Here is a 22,179-nt window from a genome sequence, read left to right on the forward strand (position 1 = left end):
CGAAAAAAATGAGTAGTAGACTCTTTTGTTATTATAAAATATGGGGAAAAAAAAAATACTTGGATGAATGGATATTCCAGAAGGTGGGACTTGGGTGTGTGCAGCACACGTTTCTAGAACAATCTAGTAAGATCTAGAAGTTCCAACCTTAAATTTTCATAGTATTGTATTGCGGCAGGCATGTGCTGCACGAATTTTGAATCCCTAGTTCTAATTTAAAGCCACGTTGGGTCAGATTAAAAGCTTATAGCAAGTCCTTAGCATAGAGAGAACTTCTTAGTCCACAGCTTATCTTCTACAGTCAGAGCTTAACAAGTACTTGGCACAGAGGAAACTTTTTAAAGATTTACGAGGCTCCCAGTACTGGATCTATACATATTCTAGTGTACAGGTAACGCTTGTTAGTAATTTCATATTTTTGACATGAATTTTTATTAATTTTGAGTCAAGTTTTAAATGGGGCCCATACATTATTAATGATGGTTTAATGGTGGAATTAATTTAGCTCAAAGTGTATTTTATTGTCAAATATTCACTTAGTCAAATCCATGAAGAGAAGAAGTGAATGAAAATTGGCTCTAAAGTGGGTATCATGGCAATAGAAAATAAAGAAAATGAAATTTAGTACCATATTGGATATTTGAAAAATATTAGTATGGTATATAAGTAACAAACTTCTTATGGGCTTTGGGCCCCAAAAGGGGTACCTATTTTGTGGGTAAATGTTACTATGCCACTTAACTCACACACACGCGCATCGACCGGCCTGGCTCGGTTCGGTTCACACACACGGGTCAAGTCCAATTTTAATTTTTTACCTGATACGGGTTCAAATCTGGTTTGGTTCGGGGTCGAAGTGGTGTATCCCTTCGATAAGCAGTTAATCAATGTAACTATTTTGTGGGTTCAAATTATTTCGTCAAGCCTGTTTACCTCTATAAATAGGCTGTCAGTCTGCATAATTTAATATAACATCAGAGAAGAAAACTTGGTTCATTTCTTCTAGAGTCGAGTCTGCATCCGAAAGAGAATACAGCACAGTTCATCAAGGCATTAGAAAGCTGCTTCCTTTCCAGTGCAAGACAGTCGTTGTATCCTGGGAGACCGACGTCCACTATTCCAGAAGCTATCAGTGGAGGGCGAATTGGTCTTAAGGAGATAGTGCCCAACACTAGACTCGACTATTCAGAATTTTATATTCTATAATCTGTAAGTTATTTATATTATTTTGATCGAATTTATTGTGACTTTTTGGAATCAGATTGTTACCGCCAACAACGCTTATGCTAGAAGATGACCAACCATAAGCTACTAATATGGACCGGTAATCCTAGTTCTAACAAGACCTCCTAGTACAAATGAAGTCAATGTTTTGGCAATTTATTTGATAGGTTGAGAGTGATATTCTTAGTTTTGGAATAAGGCATTAGATAAAAAATTAGAGAAGCATGTCTCTTTTTTCAATCCTAAGCCGGTCCGATTTGGCTAACAATCAGGATTAGAATTGGGCTTAAGTCCAGCCCACTCAACTAACACTTAAAATTTAATCATTTAGCAGCATTATCTTTAAACCTTGAGTATTTTACATAATAAGAGATATAATTTAGGTATTTTAGTGATATTCAGTTAAGTTTAATTAAAAAATTAATTATCATACTTTAATTATAAAATATGGATCGGTTTAAAAAAAATTTAAGTATCAAAGCTTAAAATAATTAGGCATAAGTATAATATATTTAATCATAAATAATAATAAGAAAAGATTGGTGTAATTTATAAGTTTTTTCTAAGATATGAATTTATGCTAAACCCGGGTCAAAATTACTGCAATTGCCCTCTTTCCGCATCTCACCTCCATCGTCTGCACTCTACTTCGCGGAGTGATCCATGGCGACTCAAACTCCGACCACCGAGGAATCCAAACCCTTTTCCGTTCTCTTTGTCTGCCTCGGTAATCCTCCAAACCCTAGCGAGCAGTTGTCTTCCTCTCTCCTCACTGTTGTAGTATGAATTCTTCTTTCTAATTAATAAGGTAACATTTGCCGAAGCCCGGCCGCGGAGGCCGTGTTCACACACTTCGTCCGCAGAGGAGGTTTCGAATCCAAATTTAGGATCGATTCGGCCGGCACCATCGGTTACCACGAGGTTTTTTTCCCCCTTTCTTCTTCTTCTTCTTCTTCTTCTTCTAAATTTTCGTTTAATTATGGTTAATCGAGAGGGTGGGATGTAGGGTAATCCTGCGGATTCTCGAATGAGGGCCGCATCGAAGAGGAGGGGGATTGAGGTGACGTCGATCTCGAGGCCGATACGGCCTTCGGATTTTAGAGAGTTCGATCTCATTCTGGCCATGGACTTGCAAAATAGAGGTGCACTTGCATAACTATGTTGTTGTTGTTGTTGTCTATCCTCTTTTATTTTACTTTTTTGATCGAAAGTTCATAGTGGTTGATATGTTTAGATGACATATTGAGTGCTTACGAGAGATGGAGAACCAAGGAGCCCCTTCCAGAAGATGGCCCAAGAAAGGTAATTTTCCTTTCTTACAGTGTTCTGATGGGATTAAAGAGATTGATTGTTTAGCCTATCTCCTGGAAGTTAGTCTTGGTATAACCATTGGTAGGAGCAGAAATTTAGAGTAACTTACTGTCGTGTTTGTTAAATTAGAACTTATTTCATTACTTCATCTCTATAGCAAGTAAAAGATATAGTATGCTCTCAATAGATGAAAGTACAATCATGGAAGCAAAATTTTTTTTCTGTGGAATTCAAAAATCTTATAAAAGATATGATTCTTCTGATTAGGTAAATTGCTCATACATTACTGTAATAATAAATTTGTTCTAAGTTCTATCTATTTTCCGTTTAGTTTTTTTCTTGGAGCGTAAGCAGATCTAGAAGATATGCTATGTGGAATTAACATTAATGGGGCAATTTTGTTTCCAAATTCCAGATGGGTATCAGCCTATCAGGGCGCTTAAAGTGGCCATACCAACGGCATAATTGCTTGGGAGGGATGTATCTGGTTTAATAATTAGACAAGATAGCCACATGGAACATGTTATGACAACTCATTGAGTCATCCAAGAACCGACTAGTGGTGCAACCCCATGGTTATCCACATTATCTTTGATAGTCCTCTTGGTTTTGTTCACACGTGGAATAAAATTCAAATAAAATTCAATTAGTTCCTTAAAATAAGAGATTTATTCTAGGAATAATTATTACTATACTTATTTTCATTCTAAAATAAATGTATAATAATTATCTTTGATATGATATAAAGTAAAAGTAAACAAAAAACTATCAAAATATCTTTTAATTTGATATAAAGTAGATTGATGGGATAGATAAAGTATAAAACACTTCTGATAATTGTGAGTTAGTTTTTATAATGGTTCCTTTGGAAATGAATTATTTATACATATTGATAGTTGAAATTGATCCAATGATGATTTCCTTGGAGGTGATTATTTGTGGATATAGTGTAATTTTAAAGCAACTTATATTGACTAAAGTTTATGCATGCAATTCTTCATTTCCTTCTCATGTAGTGGCTCCTCTAACGTGAAGCATAAGCATAATATGTTACTAGCACTATTTTTCATGAATTGTTTTCAAGCATATGTAGCAGATATGCACAAATCTTGAATACTTAAGCTATCACTTTTTCATATTGATATCTAATATCGGATCTCTTCTACCATACCCTTTTTTTCCATACGAGCATTAAGTATGAAATACAAATCTAGTTGTTGATGGAATTAATGGTATAAAATAATTTTGTACCAATTACCTCCTAAACCGGTTGAGAGAATGACTAAAGAAATATTGTTATTTTGGCTATTATTTTGAATTTTGAGAGATATGAACATATTTAATTCCGTAATTAAAGGGGTACTAGGAAACTAATGCGGGATCAAAAAAAGAGAGAAACCGACTAATATTATACATTGGATTAACATAAGAAATTACATAGGATATTAAAGTATTTGCCAATAAATAATAGGCCTTTAATTCAAGCCTCTATTTATATAGGAACTTGCAAGGGTCCGTAGTGTCACGGACTTAACCTTTTTGAACGTTTTTGGCAAGTCCGTGCGGTGCTTTAACTTCTTTGCAAGATGAAGTAAGTCTTGAAATAAATTCAGTATAGAAGTAAGAAAGGGAGAAAATTTTCACTAACACTTAAAGAGAATCAATCTTAATAAAGTCTCATTTCTTTTTTATTTACTCAAACTTTTGATAAAATACAAGTAGTAAATTCAAACCCTTTATATAGATAAGGAAGCTTAGCTACTAAGTTACCATAACAAATATCTATCCTAGATATTTAGAACGAAAGTGATAGAATCGACGAGGTGTTATTCTTTGTCCTTATCCATCTAACAGTGGATAAGCTTGAGGCCTATTCAGTAGTAGATAAAATCAAATTGTCAAATTATTGTGGTATCCCTCGGGTTCAGCTTAGTTATTTGTATTGCTAATGTCTTTGGCACTATGGTTTCGATCAAAACTTTGATGGGGCGTCACAGTAGACTCTAATTGAAAATTGAACTGGCCGTCTACAATTTGGACCACATAGCATTAGTGTATTCTCATATATGTTTCCCTGGACTTCATTTCCATTTCTCCAAGGAAAAGTAATTTTGCCTCCAGGGATTGCTAATATGATTTCCAAGTGCTGGTGTTGAAGAAAACTTTGTATGGATTGCCTTAGATTTTCTGACCTTCTCTTTTGCTTTTCAATACAGGTTAAGATGATGTGCTCCTATTGTAAGAGACATAAAGAATCTGAAGTTCCAGATCCTTATTATGGCGGCCCACAGGGTTTTGAGAAGGTAAGTGTTTAAACAATCAGCCAGAATCCCTTCAAGCTTACCTCATGCAAGGCAATAGTTTTATCCCGTTGGTGCAGTCACCAACAGAAAACATGTTTCATTCAGTTAAGTAAGCTGCATAGATCCTTTTCTATGATTGTAGGAGTAGACTATTCCATGATCTAGTTTATCATTTTGCTTGATCCTCATGAGTTTGAAGAAAAGAGTACCGCAGAATAATCCTGATATTTTACAACTTTTTTTATTGTGTATTAGTGTACTCTTAAGAGCTGCAACCTTCTATTTGCCGCTCTTATTCTCAACTTGCTGATTCGCATTGTTTCAGGTCTTAGATATACTGGAAGATGCTTGCGAGTCTCTACTTGACTTCATCCTGAGAGAGAATAGTCATATTGCTATTTCCTAGCTTTTCAAGAAGAATACTGATACTAAAACATACATTTGTTGTGAACTCAGAAGAGGTTATACTATCATTTTATTGCACTTCCACATTACTGTTGCAACTAATGAGCTGCAATATTGACTCAACACGACATTTATTAGGAATTAAAGCGAGTTATTGATATTGACAAAATAAATAGCATTTCTTTCTTTGTAATTAAGAAAAAGATAATGGTTGAAACATCCTTAGCTATTGCTTTTCTGAAACAGGATATTAGTATTTGACTTGAAGTTCTCACGAATAAATGCCATTATGAAACAATAGTATATAATAATAAGGAAATTGACCAAACACTCTACACATTTTGTTTTTTTTATTATCATTTACACTCCATGAGTACTTATCATTCGATCTCTATATTTTAGGTTTATCATAAAAAACACCTCAATATTAGTTTTTTTTTAAACTAAAAGTAATTTTATATATTAATTAACTTAATCATAATATAAAATGACCAAAATGTCTTCAGTACAAAGTAAAAGAAATGGGGCATGGTGTTTTTAGGTATTTAAAACTTTTAATTTTAAAAATAAAGGAATATTCTAGTTAAATCGTTTTTGAGTATTAAATTCATAATGAATACCAATAAGATATGATGTAAATAATAAATACTATTATTTTATAATACTCTATTTTGTAAACTTAGCGATATAAAATAATACTAGTACATGAAATTCACGCTCTCTTTAAAAAAAATCCCCTTAAAAGTAGGGCTGTCAAGCTTGACGAGTGGCTTGGGCTCGGCTCGGTCAGAACTGAGCTGAGCCCAAGCCGTTGTAATAAACTCGAAATTAATATCGAGCCGAGTCCGAGCTGGAGCCGGCAAATATTACCACTACCCTACGCTCACCCGTAACCCATCCATCACCCTCACCTATCCTCACCTACCCTTCTCACCCATTATGTTACCCTCCCCATCCTCACCCATCACCTTCAGTTCCCTCACCCACCCGCACACTCTCACTCTTACCCTCACCTTCCCTCACCCACCCGCATTTTCACTCTCACCCTCACCCTTATTCACTTGATCATCACCTATAGCCTCACCCTACGCGTTGCCACCTCCCTCTCCGTCGGCCTCCATCGGTAAGCCACCACCACGGTGCCACCTCCTCCTCTCCGTTGGCCTCCTCTCCGTTGGCCTCCTCTTCTTCGCCCACTCCGTTGACTTCCTCCTCCTCCTCGTTGTCTTCTCCTCCATCCATCTCTGACTCCTTCGGCAAGCCGTCGTCCACATCGCCACTGCCGCATCCTTTAATCAAGCCCGAGTTTTGCTTGGGCTCGGTTCGGGCTTGGTTAGGCTCAGCTCGAGTTGAGCTGAGCCGAGCTTGAGCAGAATTATGAGGCTCGAAAGTAATTTTGAGCCGAACCTGAGCCAGAGCCGGCTCATTCAGGCTTGACTCATTTACACCCCTACTTAAAAGTAGCCTCAACTAGTTAACAGCATGCCGACCTTCTAATATCCGTGAGAGTCTTAATGACGATAGATGGATTAAATGAGAGAATCCTCTCTTGAGATCACTCTAGGATTCTCTCACCTCTCTAACTAAGAGATTTAGAATTTAAATTCTTACAATAACGAATTACACTGAGAATTAGAGGATTGACTCAATTGTTCAATCTAATCACCTCAGATTATCAAAAGAAAAAAGAAAGAAAGAAAGAAAGAAAAAGAAGCAAATCCTGCTCTTTTCTAACCACGAATAATTAAATGGAATATAACGATTCAAACAGCTACTAACAGAAAACAGTTAAACTCTCATTAACGTCGCGTTCTCTCCACCATCCACACGCATGTGATATGTTTGATCTGCATTACTATCTCAAATATATATATATATATATATATTATATATACGGTGTACATGCCCTTTGCCGGTCTCTGTTCATATTTGCCACTTGGAAATTAAATGGTGACGTATTCCTACTAGTGGATAGTTAAATTAAATTTAACTTTAATTGCTTGTGGATGAGCGTTGCTGCATATGGATGCCGTTATTGTTGAATGATTGACTAAATATTGCAGTTTAAGCAGGCTAAATTTTGAGATTTTAATTTAATTCTTGGTAGATTCCTCTCTTTTTTTTTAATTCCTTTTATAAGCACTAATCCTGGAAGTTTGATTCTGGCTTTGTTCATTGCATTAGATCGATTGCCTTCAGAAGGCCACTGGTACAGTTGAATAAAAGTAAACTCGAGGAAGGATTCAAAGCTATTCAAGTACATCGTTAAATACATATTAGTTTATTGATCATGCATATCTGACTGTTATCATCTCATCCAAAAATGAATATAAAGATGTATCATGTAAAAGATTGGAGTAGCACGGCACAATTAAGATCATTGAATGTGCATGGTTGATTTATTGACGCATTATCAGTGGTGTGCTGGAATAGGCTTATTTGATTTCATTTATATTAAATACTGTTCTAAATTTAAAATAAGGAGTAGAAAAGAAATAAATAATGCAGATTCCTACTTTATTTCACCAATTATTTCCTAGATTTAAGTAAGGAAAATATTTCGAGCTGTTTAATATATCGTCTGAACCACTTTTGAGGACTAAGATGCATTGGCATCTTAATCATCATAACTTTGTACATTACATTCTTACTCTTACACTGTACTACATTCTCGTAGGAAATTAAATACTATCTATCTACCTATCTATCTATCTATCTATCTATTATGCAATCAAATTTTCAGCTCATGAGATCACATCATGATTCAATGATGGATGGTTGCAATCCACATCCGAAGGCGTTGATACGGGAGACATCAGTGTCTGACAAGATGGCACCTTAATTCCTAAGATGTGACACCGTGCTGATATCTTCTGTCAACTTAGCAAGATTGCGAACGAAATCTAATTAATTATCACATTAAGAACAACTGCTCACCGAACTAAATATCCAATGTAATTTTCAAATCATGTAAAGCTAAATTATCACCTCAACTAAATACCGTTATCATCGCTTTAAATCATTGTACCGTCGAGTCTTCTATCAAATTGTCGAGTCAAACCATTAAAACTAATATGCAAGATGATTAATAAAAAATAAGAAATTAAAAATTGCAACAAGAATTAGGTGTGAGTTAGAAGCTGCCATGCCATGACTCATGGAGAATTAGCAGCCGTGCATTCATACATGCATGCAAAGGATAGATCATAGATGGACCACTTGAATTACACTCCCAAGTCCCAACTGTAGTATACACCTCGTGACATGCATGCACAGCTATTCCATCATCAAAGCCATTGATCCGAGCTTGTTCGTGTGCACATTTTATTCTTATCGATTTGCCCATGCGATCACTGTTCGAGAGCCATGCAAACGAGGAAACCGAGCACTTTGGCGTACAAGAAGTTATGTCTCTCTCGGGCATTACTTGCTGCCATTATTCTTGCCAACCAGGGTGTGTTTCTGTTTCGATCTATATACCATGCCATATATTCTCTCCCTCTCTTTTATTTTTAGCTTTCTAATCATTCTAAGTTTGCTCATCCGAACACTATAACCAAGTATGTGTGTTTGTGTGTGTTCCAAACTCCTAACAAAGTGCAGGAAAATCACTTTTAAAGATAATAATTTTAATATATTAATCCTTTGCTAATGCTTTAAACTAACTCAGACAATATATTTTATATACATGTATAAATTATGTTACACGTCGCGTAGACTTGTAAATAAGTTTGAAATTTATTATATAGCATAATATTTGGTGATCTGAGTTAAAATGGTCACAAGCTCCTGGCAGTTTTCCATCTTTATCTGACAGTGAGAAGATAAAGATTCAATGACTGGTGATCAGCAAGCATTTAATGGGAGGTTTGGTTTGATTTAAATTTATTAGATACCTCGTGTATTTTAAGGTTAGTCATTTATTACATTGTGGTTTGTTAAATTTTTTTATTTAAAAGTAATGATATAAAGTACTTTTGTCATACTCAAAATATCAATTTTCTTCACGTACTTGATAGCTACTTATCCAAAGAAATAATGGAGAGTATCTATATTTCTTGTTCACAGTTTCTTCAGAGAAGTGAAAGAGAAGAGAAAGTAATTTACTCTTATCTTGTTTAGATATAACTGAGAGAAGATAAGAGAAGATAAGTGAATACAAAAATAAATATACTCTCAAAACGGGCCAATGCTTCGTTTGATTTGAGGAGAGAAAAGAAAAAAGAATAACATATTTTATTATTATTATTATTATACATTTCATCTAGTATTTAATTATTGAAATAAATTAGCATAAGCTATAAGATTGATAAGATTATTCTTTTAAATAAATAAAGTTTTGATAAATAAATAAAAATAAAAGTAACATATACGATCTATGATATATAATATTTAATTATTCTCCTTTAAATTTGTTAATAGATTCTAAAAGATTTAGGTAAATAGTATAATTAAATGGGAGCATATTTAAAATATTAAAGTAAAAAAAAAAAAAAAAAGAAACTCTTTGGTTCGTTTTCATTCCATCAACTTTTGGAGAGAAGAAAGAGTAATGCTTAGGGGCTATTTTTTTTTCTCCTTTTCTCTCCTAAAAACTCAATCTAAACAAGAGAAAAATATTTTCTCTTCTTTTATATCATATTTTATCCATCCAAATAGTGTGTGAGTACATAAATTTTAGGGTTACTATAATTGGCCTAAATGAACAATAGATAATTAATTACACTAAGATTTCTAAATGATTGTCTATTTTTACATGTCTACGTATATATAAATTATAAAAAATTTCTCACCTCCTAATAGTATCAATATGAAAATAAAATAACAATTTCACTTTGTTATGTTGTTATTGTTGCAGCTCTTTCGTCCCCATAATTGCCGTCACTATATTCGACCTAATTGTCTTATCTTCTATCATTTCTTTTTCACCTCGTGCTAAAATGTTAGCGGGTACGGAAGAATTAAGTAATGACAAGGGCAGAATTTAATTGTGTTTATGTGTTGTGATGTAGGTTTAGATGATGTTTTACCACTCGAATAGACTGCAATTATTATAGTAGTCTTAGATATAATAGAATTTTCTGCCTTATAAAATAATAGCAAAATGATCCCAGAGAGCTTCATATTATTGATCACAGGATATCAATCAATTTAAATTTTAATAACAAATCTAATGGATAATTAACAGAAAGAGGATATTAAAAGTTTTCAATAGTTAAAAGGGTGGTGAAACTAAATATGCAAAAATTAACTAAGTTTAGTAATTCAAAATTTAGCTTTGGTTTAAGTCTGGAAGTAATCAATAATAATAGAATGAAATCTAATGAAGGAAACTACTTATTTTGATTCAACTGGGGCTTGTCTGGTATGCGACTATAACCGTACGACTAAAGTAGAGAGTATAACTCCAAGAGGAGCATCATAGAAGACCAAAAAGAAAAAAGAAAAAAGAAAAAAGAAAAAAGAAAAAAGAAAAATAGAAATAATTGCAATCTTCTAGAAGCAGAGCAGAGTCAGAATCCATACCCCCAAGTTAACGTCCTCATACCTTACTAATACTTTCCCACTCTACCACTCTCCTCCACCTCTCTCTATTTAAGTCTCCCGCCTCCTCTTATTCCAAGACTATCAACTCTATCCATGGCGGACGACCTCATCATCGGCTCCGGCAGTAGCCGCCAGAGCTGGGTGACGTCGAGCTTCCGAGACCCCACCAGCGTGTTCCGGCGGACAACCGAGGAGGACGACGAGGAGAACCTCAGATGGGCGGCGCTCGAGAAGCTCCCTACCAACGACCGCATGCACACAGGCATCATCCGCCAAGTGACCGGCGATGATGACGCAGGTAGATTAACGAGCAGCGAGATTGTTCTAGACATGCTTGAGATGAAAGAACGCAAGGTGTTGCTCGAGAAGATCTTTAAGGTGGTCGAGGAGGACAACGAGAGGTTCCTCAACCGCCTCAGACAACGCATAGATCGGTACTAGTAAAACAATGCCATTCGAAAGTTTTCAAAATTTTTTTCTTTTTTGCCTTTTTTTTCCCTTGGGACGTAAATTGGATGTGTTGATGGGAATAGGGTTGGACTTGAACTCCCTACCATCGAGGTACGTTATGAGAATTTGTCGATCGAAGCGGATGGTTACGTTGGAAGCCGCGCGCTTCCTACTCTGTGGAATGCCTCAATTAATTTTGCAGAGGTGAATAATTTTTTGATATTGTTATTCCAAAAGTTTTTTTTTTTTTTTTTGGTTCCTTTGGTTTTTTGGGTCTTTGTGACGCTAGTCGATGTTATATTCCAGGGTATTATTGGCAAGTTGCTTCCTTCCAAGAAAAAAACTATCAAGATACTTGATGATGTGAGTGGGATCCTGAAGCCATCAAGGTGTTTTTGACATCCTATGTAGCGTAATTTATTTCTTGTATTGCATGTGAAAATAAATCTCAAGGAGAAACCATTAAAATTTCATAGCACAGGATAGAAAGAATGTGTGCTGATACACTCTGGTATGCACAGTAATCGTTTGTTAATTTGATGTGTGTAATCGGTCCTTTTTTCTGTTTTTTTCAATTTTGTCTGTTCTTAAGAGCAAGTATAGAGGATGGTTTTTCTTTTTACATTCTTCGTGAATTACGTTAATAAAAGTTCTATATTCAACTTATTTCAGGATGACCCTGCTACTTGGACCTCCAGCCTCAGGGAAATCGACATTGATGATGGCCCTGGCAGGAAAGTTTGATAAAAATCTCAGGGTGCGTGCACTGTGCCTTCGTCAGCATACCTGAACACAAAATTTTCTGATTATGATGTATATAAGTGTAAATTATTGCATGTCTATGCATGATACTTGATGATCACATAACGTGTTATCAGGTTTCTGGCAGAGTCACATACTGTGGTCATGAACTATCAGAGTTTTACCCCAAGAGAACTAGTGCGTACATTAGTCAGTATGATCTCCTCAATGGCGAGATGACGGTTCGAGAAACCCTGGATTTCTCTGGACGATGTCTAGGAGTAGGTAGCAGATATGAGATGCTGTCTGAATTATCAAGACGAGAAAGGGATGCAGGCATTAAACCGGATCCTGAAATTGATGCTTTCATGAAAGCAACTGCAATTGAAGGGCAGAAAACCAATGTTGTGACAGATTATATTATCAAGGTTCAGATTTGGCACTGAGCTTATAAAACTTTTTCTTTCTTTATGGTAATTAGCAATTCTTATTAGTTCAAAACTTGGGCAGGTGCTTGGTCTGGATATCTGTGCTGACATTCTAGTGGGTGATGAGATGAGGAGAGGAATCTCTGGGGGACAAAAGAAGCGTGTGACAACTGGTATGATATATGTGTAGTCTGGAGTCTGCAAATTGTAGGAGAGAATACATTTATAACTTCAGGTAGTGACTAGAAAAATCTGCTAGGCATTTAGGCTGACCATAAGATCCACTTTTCTATGGTAGGTATTAATGTGTGCGTTGATTCTTTAGAATTTCTTGATTCATGCAGTGCAAATTTGATTTCCTGAAGAATTTCTTGATTTTTGAAGCACAAATTCGAAGCCAGCTGTTCCATCGTGTATCTTGTTTCTGCAAATTTGCAAGACTGATATATTTTTCAGTGCAAAATACTCTTAATTTGAACTCTTCTCATCTCACTTCCTATTGTGTGTCTTGATCAAGTCATTGCTCTTCTAAAATGTCAAAGAAGATTGAGTTTGACCTATGAATAAGCGTGGCGCTTTAACCTGCACTTCAAGTTTGTAACTCCATTTCAGGTTTATTTTGATGATGTTTGGCATAGCTTGTCTCTAAACTTATAGAGTCTTATTTCTTTATGACTTGTCGATCATATTAATTGTAAGTCCTGAAATTTGTCGTTGCAGGAGAAATGTTGGCTGGACCTGCAAGGGCACTATTCATGGATGAAATATCAACTGGACTTGACAGTTCTACCTCCTTTCAGATTGTTAAGTTCATACGACAGATGGTTCATGTCATGGATGGAACAGTGATGATCTCTCTTCTTCAGCCCGCCCCAGAGACGTTTAATCTTTTTGATGATGTCATTCTATTTTCTGAGGGACAAGTAGTTTACCATGGTCCTCGTGAGAACATCCTTGAGTTCTTCGAGTCTGTTGGTTTCAGATGTCCTGAAAGGAAAGGAGTTGCAGACTTTCTTCAAGAGGTAATTTCAAAAAAGGATCAAGAGAAATACTGGGTCAATATGAACCAACCTTACCGGTATATCTCAGTCGGAGAGTTTGCACAGTATTTCAAGTCATTTCGCATAGGGTGCCAGCTAATGGAAGATCTTAAAATTCCATATGATAAATCCAAAGTCCATCCTGCTGCATTGACAACAGAGAAATATGGCATTTCTAGCTGGGAACTCCTCAAGGCAACAACATCAAGGGAGTGGTTGCTGATGAAACGCAACTCATTTGTCTACATATTTAAGACCAGTCAAATAACTATCCTGTCAATTGTATGCATGACTGTGTTTCTCAGAACAGAGATGCCCCATGGAAATATTCCTGATGGCAATAAGTTTTTTGGCGCATTATTTTTCAGTTTGTTCAATATCATGTTTAACGGATTTGCAGAGCTCCAATTGACAGTGATGAAACTCCCGGTATTCTACAAACAAAGAGATTTCTTGTTTTTCCCTCCTTGGGCATATGGATTGTCATATTGGATCCTTAAGATTCCTCTCTCACTCCTAGAATCTGGAATATGGATAGTTCTTACTTATTATGTGATAGGTTTTGCACCTTCTGCAGGCCGGTAAGTTCTCATTTTTATTTGTCATTATGGTCTACCACAGGTCAATGTATCCGATGGATTTTCACAATGTACAGCATTTTGTGATGATATTAGGCTCTGTTTTGTTAGCTTAAATGCTGATGTTTTCTAATTTTGTAGGTTCTTTTGTCAGTTACTGGCATACTTCTTCATTCATCAAATGTCTCTTTCTCTGTTTCGCTTAATTGGTTCAGTTGGAAGAACAATGGTTATATCCAATACAATTGGACTATTTCTTCTACTAGTTATTTTTTGCCTTGGTGGATTTGTTATCTCCAAAGGTAATAATGTATTTTGTGAAATCTTTGTTTAAGTTCATACACATGATGCTATTTTCTATTGTGTACTTTAGGATCGTCTGATTTTGAGTTTCTCATTTTTTTTTGACTTGAAATTCTGTTGTATCCCTAGCAAAATAGTAACTCCTTGATGGATTATTATCTGCTTCATCATTTCTTCTTCTTGCAAGCAGATGACATTCAACCATGGTGGATATGGGCGTACTGGATTTCTCCTATGATGTATGGCCAGAATGCCATAGCAATCAATGAGTTCCTTGATCCAAGATGGGGCGCTGTAATTTCTTTTCTTATTTCCTACTTCTATTTTACGTGAAGTACAATAAAAAATTATTTCATAAGCTTAACCTACGGAAAGTTGAAACGTATTTTTTCCATAGTAAAATATCCCCCTATTGAAGAATGAAGTGATCTATATTTTTCATTCCTAATGAACTTTCTCTATCTTCTACCATTTTACACATTGGTAGTTTGACAGTTAGATTTGCACCCTCAATTATAACTTACATACTTAAATTGACGTGCATTTTATTAATATTCCTGCAGCCAAATTATGACAAAAGAATTGATGCACCAACAGTAGGAAAGGCAATTCTTAAATCTAGAGGCTTGTTCGTTGATGGATACTGGTACTGGGTTGCTATAGGAGCTCTTGTGGGGTTCTCGATTCTGTTCAATTTGCTTTTTATACTGGCACTGACATACTTGAATCGTAAGTCACTACTTTTCTTTTTCATTCCATATTCAGATGCCTGAGTAAGGTGCTGAAATTAACTGTTTGTGTCCTTCTTAGCTATTGGAAGTGCACAAACTATCATAATGAAGGAAGACACAAGGAAAAGTGCAACATCTACTGCACCAGTTATTTCAGGTTGGACTATGTATTTACTTATTCCTCTTATGTGTTAAAATAATCTTGCATCATTACTAGATTGGTTGCTGGAGCTAGTATCAGTATTTGATCCCTACAAGCCTGGAGCTAATATCTTACTAGATCGGCTGTGGACTTGGCTGTTCCATTAAAGAGTCGCTTTTCCTTTAGCTATCAATCTTTGCAGGCTATTTTACTGCTTCAAATGGATCATTCTATCATTTTTATTCTCAATTCTGAATATTACGTTCAACTACTACTTATTTTCTCAGCTGCAGATGTAACTGGGGCTGTGGGAAGAAACAATACTGATGTAGCTGCGAGTAAAAATGCTGCAGTTAGAAGAGGAATGGTTTTGCCATTTCAGCCACTTTCCCTTGCTTTCAACCATGTGAATTACTATGTCGACATGCCTGGGGTTAGTTATGTCATTCAGGGAACACAATGCAGTTTTTTCAATTTTTTTTAATAATTAGTGGAAATAAAATGTGAATTTTTCTAAGGAAGAGAGAAGTTTCTGCTGCTTCTTAATTTGCATAAGAAAATGAAAGTGCCAATTGTTGGACATTTAAATCTGGAATTTCTTATCTTATTTTCTGATACACTTCGTACCTGTATCACAAAATAGCCTACCATGTGCTTGAGGATTGTAATTTAGATCTGCAGTTTAGCATGGCTCAATGCTAATAAATGTGTTCAACAATTCTTTGTCAGCTATAACTTGGTTCTAGGACTGTCTAGGTTTGATGTGGCTATAGATTATTTATTTTATCAAATAGACCTAATTACACATTTTAACAGATCAACCCTTTTCATAGAAAACTCTCTTTTCCACAATTTCAGAATTACAAAGTAATGAAGAGAAATAGTTTTACCTAAAACATTAGATCAATAAAGTCCTATGACTAATCACCATTTCTTGCTTGCTAGCTGTCTATGTTCAATCTTATGCATATCTTTCTTCAGAAATTCTAAATGTCATGTTGTTTTCATTCTTATTTAACTCCCATGTCCTTTTCAAGATGAAGCCCTTCAACTCAATGTCATATTCTTTACAATATGAATGAAAACAAGGATGTTCTTTCTGCTTAGATGCTCAATTTTTCACTTATCCAGGTTTTAAACATGAAGAAGAATGTTCATGCTGAATAATACTATGCCGCTTCTTTTCTCAGGAAATGAAGAGCCAAGGTATAGAGCAAAATCGACTGCAGCTACTCTCTGATGTCAGCGGTGCTTTCAGACCAGGTGTTCTTACAGCATTAGTTGGTGTCACTGGAGCTGGAAAAACTACATTAATGGATGTACTGGCTGGAAGGAAGACCGGTGGATATATTGAAGGAGATATTTGGATTTCTGGTTATCCTAAAAGGCAGGAAATATTTGCTCGTGTTAGTGGTTACTGTGAACAGAATGATATTCATTCTCCAAATCTTACTGTTCATGAATCTCTTGTGTACTCAGCCTGGTTGCGTCTCGCCCCAGAGATAGAGGAGAAAACAAGAAAGGTTGCAACTTAATCCTTGATTTTTTACCCCCCTTGTGCGACCAAACTTACAAATTATTTAGATCACTGAACCATTACTTTCTTTTCTGATCTTATCACATGATTCAGCCCTTAACTTCAATGTTGAAAACACTTCATCTATTTGGTAATTTTTTGGACCATGTTAATTCAAGTTTTCTCGCTAAGATTGTCTTTCTAACTGTGTCAACTTAAACTTTCAAAGTGTGTATCACAATTCTCTACATTATCCATAGGTAAAACTAGCTATGAACTAGGTGCCTATTAGAAGGCTTTCCTTTTTGCGTATCACATCGACTAGATCCATGATGTAGCTCTTGGCCACTTCGTTCCTCCATCATGTACTATAATGTCAGCCCCATAGTAGATGTATCCTCATTCTCAAGCAGTTTATAGAGAGAATATCTTCTTTCTGCTTTAGTATGAAGCATGCAACTTTTCTAAACATCTTACCTTGTTCTATACTTAATCTAATAACATTCTTTTTTAATGTTTTAACTTAAGTCCCCTCTCTATTCATATTGAGCCCGGTAACTAATTCAAGGTTCTAATTATGCTTAAATTTGGATATTTGCTATGTCAAGGAATGCTAAAGCATTAGGAATCATCTGTCACCCTTATTCTTTATCTGATCAAGGTGAAGTTTCTTTGGCATGCTACAGATGTTTGTGGAGGAGGTTACGGAGTTGGTTGAGCTCAATGCGCTACGAGATGCTCTGGTTGGTCTTCCGGGCATTGATGGTTTATCAACTGAGCAGAGAAAGAGGCTTACAATTGCTGTAGAGCTGGTAGCAAATCCATCTATTATCTTCATGGATGAGCCAACATCTGGCCTCGATGCTAGATCTGCAGCTATTGTTATGCGGACAGTGAGGAATACTGTGAATACCGGACGGACTGTAGTGTGCACTATCCATCAACCAAGTATTGATATTTTTGAATCTTTTGATGAGGTCTTGCTCCTAAACTTGACTTCTAGTATTGTCATATTCGACTAGATACTGTTCTTCTGTAGCAATAACACCATCCTGCATCCAGCTTCTCTTGATGAAAAGGGGGGGACAAGTCATATATGCTGGAGCCCTTGGTCGTCAATCTCACAAACTTATAGAATATTTTGAGGTGAGTTTTGTATCCCTACATGCATTAATGACAATGAAAAATGAGAAATTTAACCTTATTCTGTGTCAAAACACTTGCACATCTTGTTCAGATCATCAAGTGCACTTTTGGTAAATCAGAATTCCTTGTTCTCTCCAGATAAGGCATTGCTTTTATCATTGTTGAAGTTCTTGGAGAGGAAAAGCAGAACCTATTTTCCTTAATTATGATTTTGTTCCTTATTGCTTATAGCAATGCTAATGGATTTAAGTATAGATTATTTTCCATTTTACTTCACTGTACCATTTTTAAAGTAAGTTATACCTAAATCTGAGGAAGCTAAATGGCTCCATATTTAAGTGTAGCACAAAGTTTAGATTTTATCCTAAAACTAAAACATCACGTAATAAATTAATATTCAAGATTAGTTAGTATTTAGGAGTCACTTCCTCGCCTGTATATGCTGGTTTAAGGTAGATAAGTTACTTCATTGCTTTTCTTAACCAACTTGTGAAGTAGGATTTCAGAAGCATCTTTATATCTGCAGTGGGCCTCACATTCTCTCTGACTTCAGTCTCCTATTGTTATGGTTGCTTCCCTGCTCCGGTAGTGACATATCTGTCATGTTCCAGTTTAAGGCTTTAAGCATTTCCGAGAACTCCTTTCACAACTTACATCAGCATCCCAGCATCTTAGCAGTTGCCTCAGTTGGTTGGTCAATTGTTGCCTAATACGAAAGCTTAAGTTGACCTATTTGCAACTCACCAAGACATTTATTCAATAGGAAATTCCTGGCATTCCAAAAATAACTGAAGGTTATAACCCTGCAACATGGATGCTGGAGATAACTTCCTCCTCAGTTGAGGCTAGCCTGAACCTGGATTTTGCTGAAGTTTATGCCCATTCTCCTCTTTACCAGTAAGTGAATATGCTAAATTTTCAGAAACAAATTTGTACTGGCGTCATTTAAACTTCTGCTTTCTCTCAATGTTGCTCAGGACAAATCAGGACCTCATTAAGGCGTTCAGCATTCCTGCGCCAGGCTCCAAGGATCTTTCATTTCCTACCAAATATTCCCAGAGCTTCACTACTCAGTGTATTGCTAACTTCTGGAAACAGCACTGGTCTTATTGGAGGAACCCACAATATAATGCTGTACGGTTCTGCATGACCATCGTCGCCGGTATTCTGTTTGGGACCATGTTTTGGAGGAGGGCCGAAAAGACGTACGTTGTGACGGTCTATTTTATCTTCATCAGTATAGCTAGCCAAAAGTATTCTATTGAAACAATTGAACAAACAACTTTATATGATGCAACACCACCGTAATCTGGAAGAAAATAAGTAACAAATAAAGTTAAATCTCCAAATACAAAGATTTGCAGAACACCAGAATGCTTATCTAGTAATGCTTAAATTTTCCTTGCTTCATAAACAGAAGCACGCAACAGGACCTGATTAACCTACTTGGAGCAATTTATTCTTCTGTTTTCTTCCTGGGATGCTTCAACGCCCTCACAGTCCAGCCTGTTGTGGAAGTTGAAAGGACAGTCTTCTACCGTGAAAAGGCAGCTGGGATGTACTCTCCATTAGCCTATGCATTTGCTCAAGTAAAATACGCAACTCTTTCATTTATATAAGTGAGCTGCATATATCTACCAGGATACATACAAACTGGTCGTAATTAGCTTAACTAGTTTCTCATTTATGTTAGTCTTTTTTAGATGTTTTTCAGGACCTTGGTGAATCTGCAAAGTATATGATTTATTGTACTTCAACTGTTCACTTTTGATTGATCAAGAGTTTCTTACTTTCTATATTGCCATTCTTAGAGATCCTCACCGCATATAGTATGCTAGCGATAGTTCAATATCGATTGCTAAACATAATTATATCTATATCCAGTGATGTAGTTCTTCGGTTAAGTGTAATCATTTTCTTGGAAGATAATCTGGTGCAACAACTCCCGAGTGTTATAGACTTAGAGGAAACACGAGAAGAAAAATAAATAAAAAAGATGTAGAACAACAATTTATGGATTTTCTGATGGCTCTCCAAGATTTTAGGAGGTTGGAGAGAGTGGTAAAAGTTAATAGATCTATAGGTGCTCATATTTGGTACTTTTTAAACTCTGCAGATGTCTACTTGCAATCTGCTATCAAAAATAACGTAACAATATTGAGATCATTGTCGAAGAAAAAGGACCCAATGGACACGATTTACTTAGACATATCCCATTTGATATGAAAGTTCTTCGAGCTCTTAGCCAGAGCCAGATAACAAAATTTTTGCTTGTATTTGCAGGTCAGCGTCGAGATCATCTACATTGCCGTTCAGACATTAGTTTACACCCTGCTCCTTTTCTCTCTGATCGGCTTCACTTGGCGAGTTGACAAGTTCTTCTATTTCTTCTACTTCATGTTCATGTGCTTTAACTACTTCACTCTGTATGGCATGATGGCGGTATCAGTAACTCCCAACTATCAGATTGCTGGCGTCGTGTCCTCATTTTTCTACACATTCTGGAATTTGTTCTCAGGATTCCTCATCACAAGACCGGTATGAAATTAACACATAAGTACCTGGGTTTACCCTTATTTCTAACTCTTGAGGGCTAACACAATCATCTTTTTTTCTTCATTTTTTGTCCTTTTCCAGGATATTCCAATATGGTGGAGGTGGTACTATTGGCTAGATCCTGTTGCTTGGAGTATATATGGGATTATAGCATCACAAGTAGCGGACTTGGAGAACCTTGTGACCATTCCTGGTGCACCTAGTTTAACAGTAAAAGAGTTCCTGAGTCAAAACCTAGGTTTTGATCGTGGCTTACTCAATTACGTGGTTCTAGTTCACCTAGCTTTCGTCCTTGTCTTCTTCTTTACCTTTGTCTATGCTATCAAGTATTTCAACTTCCAGAAGCGATAGGAGAAGTTTGTGGTACAGATGTACTGCACGCCCAAGTATATCTTTTGTCATTTTTCAGGTCGTTGAATCAAGGGGACGATGCCCTCCTGGATTTGAAGAGGAACGGCATTGCCTCCTTGATCCTTTTGGCCTTTTCATGCAAAACCAGATCTTGTCGAGTCTATTTATACTTGTTTAACATTTTATAGAGTATATGGAACTGGAGAGGAGTAGGTTGAGATTATAGTTGGTTCACTCTTTCTGATTCTGAAACCTCTAGTCCCTGTTACTTGTATTGATACTAAGCTAGTGCATGTTATCTCCTCAAACAGCTGTTGCATGGTTGTGTCTTTATATCTTTGATGATTCTGTTAATAATATTCCTGGAACTATATCCATCACTTTTCTGCGTCAGAACTAGTGCAGAGAACATCTTACAGAAATTTCGCATTGTTACTAATTAATACCATTCCATATAAGCTGTGTAGTTCTTTTAAACTCCAATGCTAATAACAGTATTCTGATAAACTGAAGTGATCGATAGCCCTGTCCAAATTAAGGATTGCAGTCATCGTGGTTTATGTCATATCTACTCAGCCAACCACCAGTTCCATGCCCACCAGATAACAAAAGCTGGCAGAAACAATGTTATGTGTGCATATGAACTACAAGCTGAAAGATAATGCCCTCCAGAAGTCATTGTACTCCCAGGAGGAGGTTGACCCGGAAGCCTTAACAGAGTCCTCCCTGGTGTTCCATTCTCTTCGACAATTAAGATGAAACGTGATCCCAATTAGATACCAAGTAGTAATAAACTTTAGCCAATACCAAAGTGGCTATTTAATTAATTATTGTAGCCAATAAAGGTCAAAGTCTCTACTACATCCGACATTTTCATTCATAAGATATACATAAGCCCCTTGAGAACATTAAAAAAAAAAACACCATAGATTGACAAAATGCTAAACATAAGAAGTCTATTTAGAGTAAGTATATCACTGGGGAATCAGTAATAACGTAGCCGAAACTGTATGATCTGAAGTGAAGATTCCTGATCATCCTTTACTAATTGTAAGTAAAAGTCCTCCTTCAAGTATAATTCAAAACATTGTCTTATAAATTTGTACAAACTTTTCATGTCTTCTTTTGGAGGGTCAAAAGAAGTAGGAGAAAACTAGTATACAACAATATATCTTACATATTCGGCAACTTTAAAATGTCGGCACAGATGAGGGGGTACAAGCAGTAAATAGCTTTACCCTATTTCTAATGATTAACTCGCTCAATACTTAAGTTGTCTAATAGCAATACTTTTTATATCTAATATGTTAAAAATAGAGGAAATTCAATCCGTTAATTTGGATTAAAAAATTAGCGGTCTTTTTTTAATCATAAATAAAACGATTAATATAAAACTTTTCAAAATAT

The 22,179-nt window shown here is 36.0% G+C and overlaps 2 protein-coding genes across 5 annotated transcripts; both read left to right on the plus strand.

Moving 5' to 3' along the window:
• Positions 1-1,795: 1,795 nt before the first annotated feature.
• LOC140768689 (uncharacterized) lies at positions 1,796-5,327 on the plus strand. Of its 2 annotated transcripts, XM_073109057.1 has the most exons (6): positions 1,796-1,951; positions 2,033-2,145; positions 2,231-2,366; positions 2,459-2,526; positions 4,752-4,838; positions 5,164-5,327. In XM_073109057.1, exons 1-6 carry the CDS (start codon positions 1,888-1,890, stop codon positions 5,242-5,244), a joined length of 549 nt encoding a protein of 182 aa, XP_072965158.1. In that variant the 5' UTR covers positions 1,796-1,887; the 3' UTR covers positions 5,245-5,327. The 2 variants fall into 2 exon arrangements, with proteins under 2 accessions (XP_072965158.1, XP_072965159.1); XM_073109058.1 differs by lacking the exons at positions 4,752-4,838; positions 5,164-5,327 and adding an exon at positions 2,951-3,158.
• A 5,512-nt stretch (positions 5,328-10,839) lies between these two features.
• LOC140768945 (ABC transporter G family member 48-like) lies at positions 10,840-21,153 on the plus strand. 3 transcript variants are annotated; one of them, XM_073109429.1, is made up of 20 exons: positions 10,840-11,224; positions 11,324-11,444; positions 11,547-11,629; positions 11,913-11,997; positions 12,119-12,409; positions 12,492-12,582; positions 13,130-14,030; positions 14,169-14,329; positions 14,521-14,624; positions 14,894-15,059; positions 15,141-15,218; positions 15,491-15,636; positions 16,394-16,726; positions 17,406-17,696; positions 17,782-17,865; positions 18,629-18,762; positions 18,843-19,070; positions 19,283-19,454; positions 20,149-20,403; positions 20,503-21,153. In XM_073109429.1, exons 1-20 carry the CDS (start codon positions 10,884-10,886, stop codon positions 20,770-20,772), a joined length of 4,335 nt encoding a protein of 1,444 aa, XP_072965530.1. In that variant the 5' UTR covers positions 10,840-10,883; the 3' UTR covers positions 20,773-21,153. The 3 variants fall into 3 exon arrangements, with proteins under 3 accessions (XP_072965530.1, XP_072965531.1, XP_072965532.1); XM_073109430.1 differs by having other exon boundaries at positions 15,497-15,636; XM_073109431.1 differs by lacking the exon at positions 10,840-11,224 and having other exon boundaries at positions 11,370-11,444; positions 11,547-11,603.
• Positions 21,154-22,179: the final 1,026 nt, after the last annotated feature.

This window comes from Typha angustifolia, chromosome 10, assembly GCF_048772165.1.
Source record: "Typha angustifolia cultivar Huaian chromosome 10, ASM4877216v1, whole genome shotgun sequence".
NCBI classification, from domain to species: domain Eukaryota; kingdom Viridiplantae; phylum Streptophyta; class Magnoliopsida; order Poales; family Typhaceae; genus Typha; species Typha angustifolia.

What these genes read in the sequence shown, in the direction of transcription:
- LOC140768689 (XM_073109057.1), top strand. Translation starts at nt 1,888, where the DNA reads ATGGCGACTCAAACTCCGACCACCGAGGAATCCAAACCCTTTTCCGTT. An exon ending in CATGGACTTGCAAAATAGAG is followed by an intron (nt 2,367 to 2,458) that starts GTGCACTTGCAT and finishes TGATATGTTTAG; the next exon opens with ATGACATATTGAGTGCTTAC. An exon ending in GCCCACAGGGTTTTGAGAAG is followed by an intron (nt 4,839 to 5,163) that starts GTAAGTGTTTAA and finishes GCATTGTTTCAG; the next exon opens with GTCTTAGATATACTGGAAGA.
- LOC140768945 (XM_073109429.1), top strand. Translation starts at nt 10,884, where the DNA reads ATGGCGGACGACCTCATCATCGGCTCCGGCAGTAGCCGCCAGAGCTGG. An exon ending in AGTTTGATAAAAATCTCAGG is followed by an intron (nt 11,998 to 12,118) that starts GTGCGTGCACTG and finishes ACGTGTTATCAG; the next exon opens with GTTTCTGGCAGAGTCACATA. An exon ending in TGGAGGAGGGCCGAAAAGAC is followed by an intron (nt 19,071 to 19,282) that starts GTACGTTGTGAC and finishes CTTCATAAACAG; the next exon opens with AAGCACGCAACAGGACCTGA.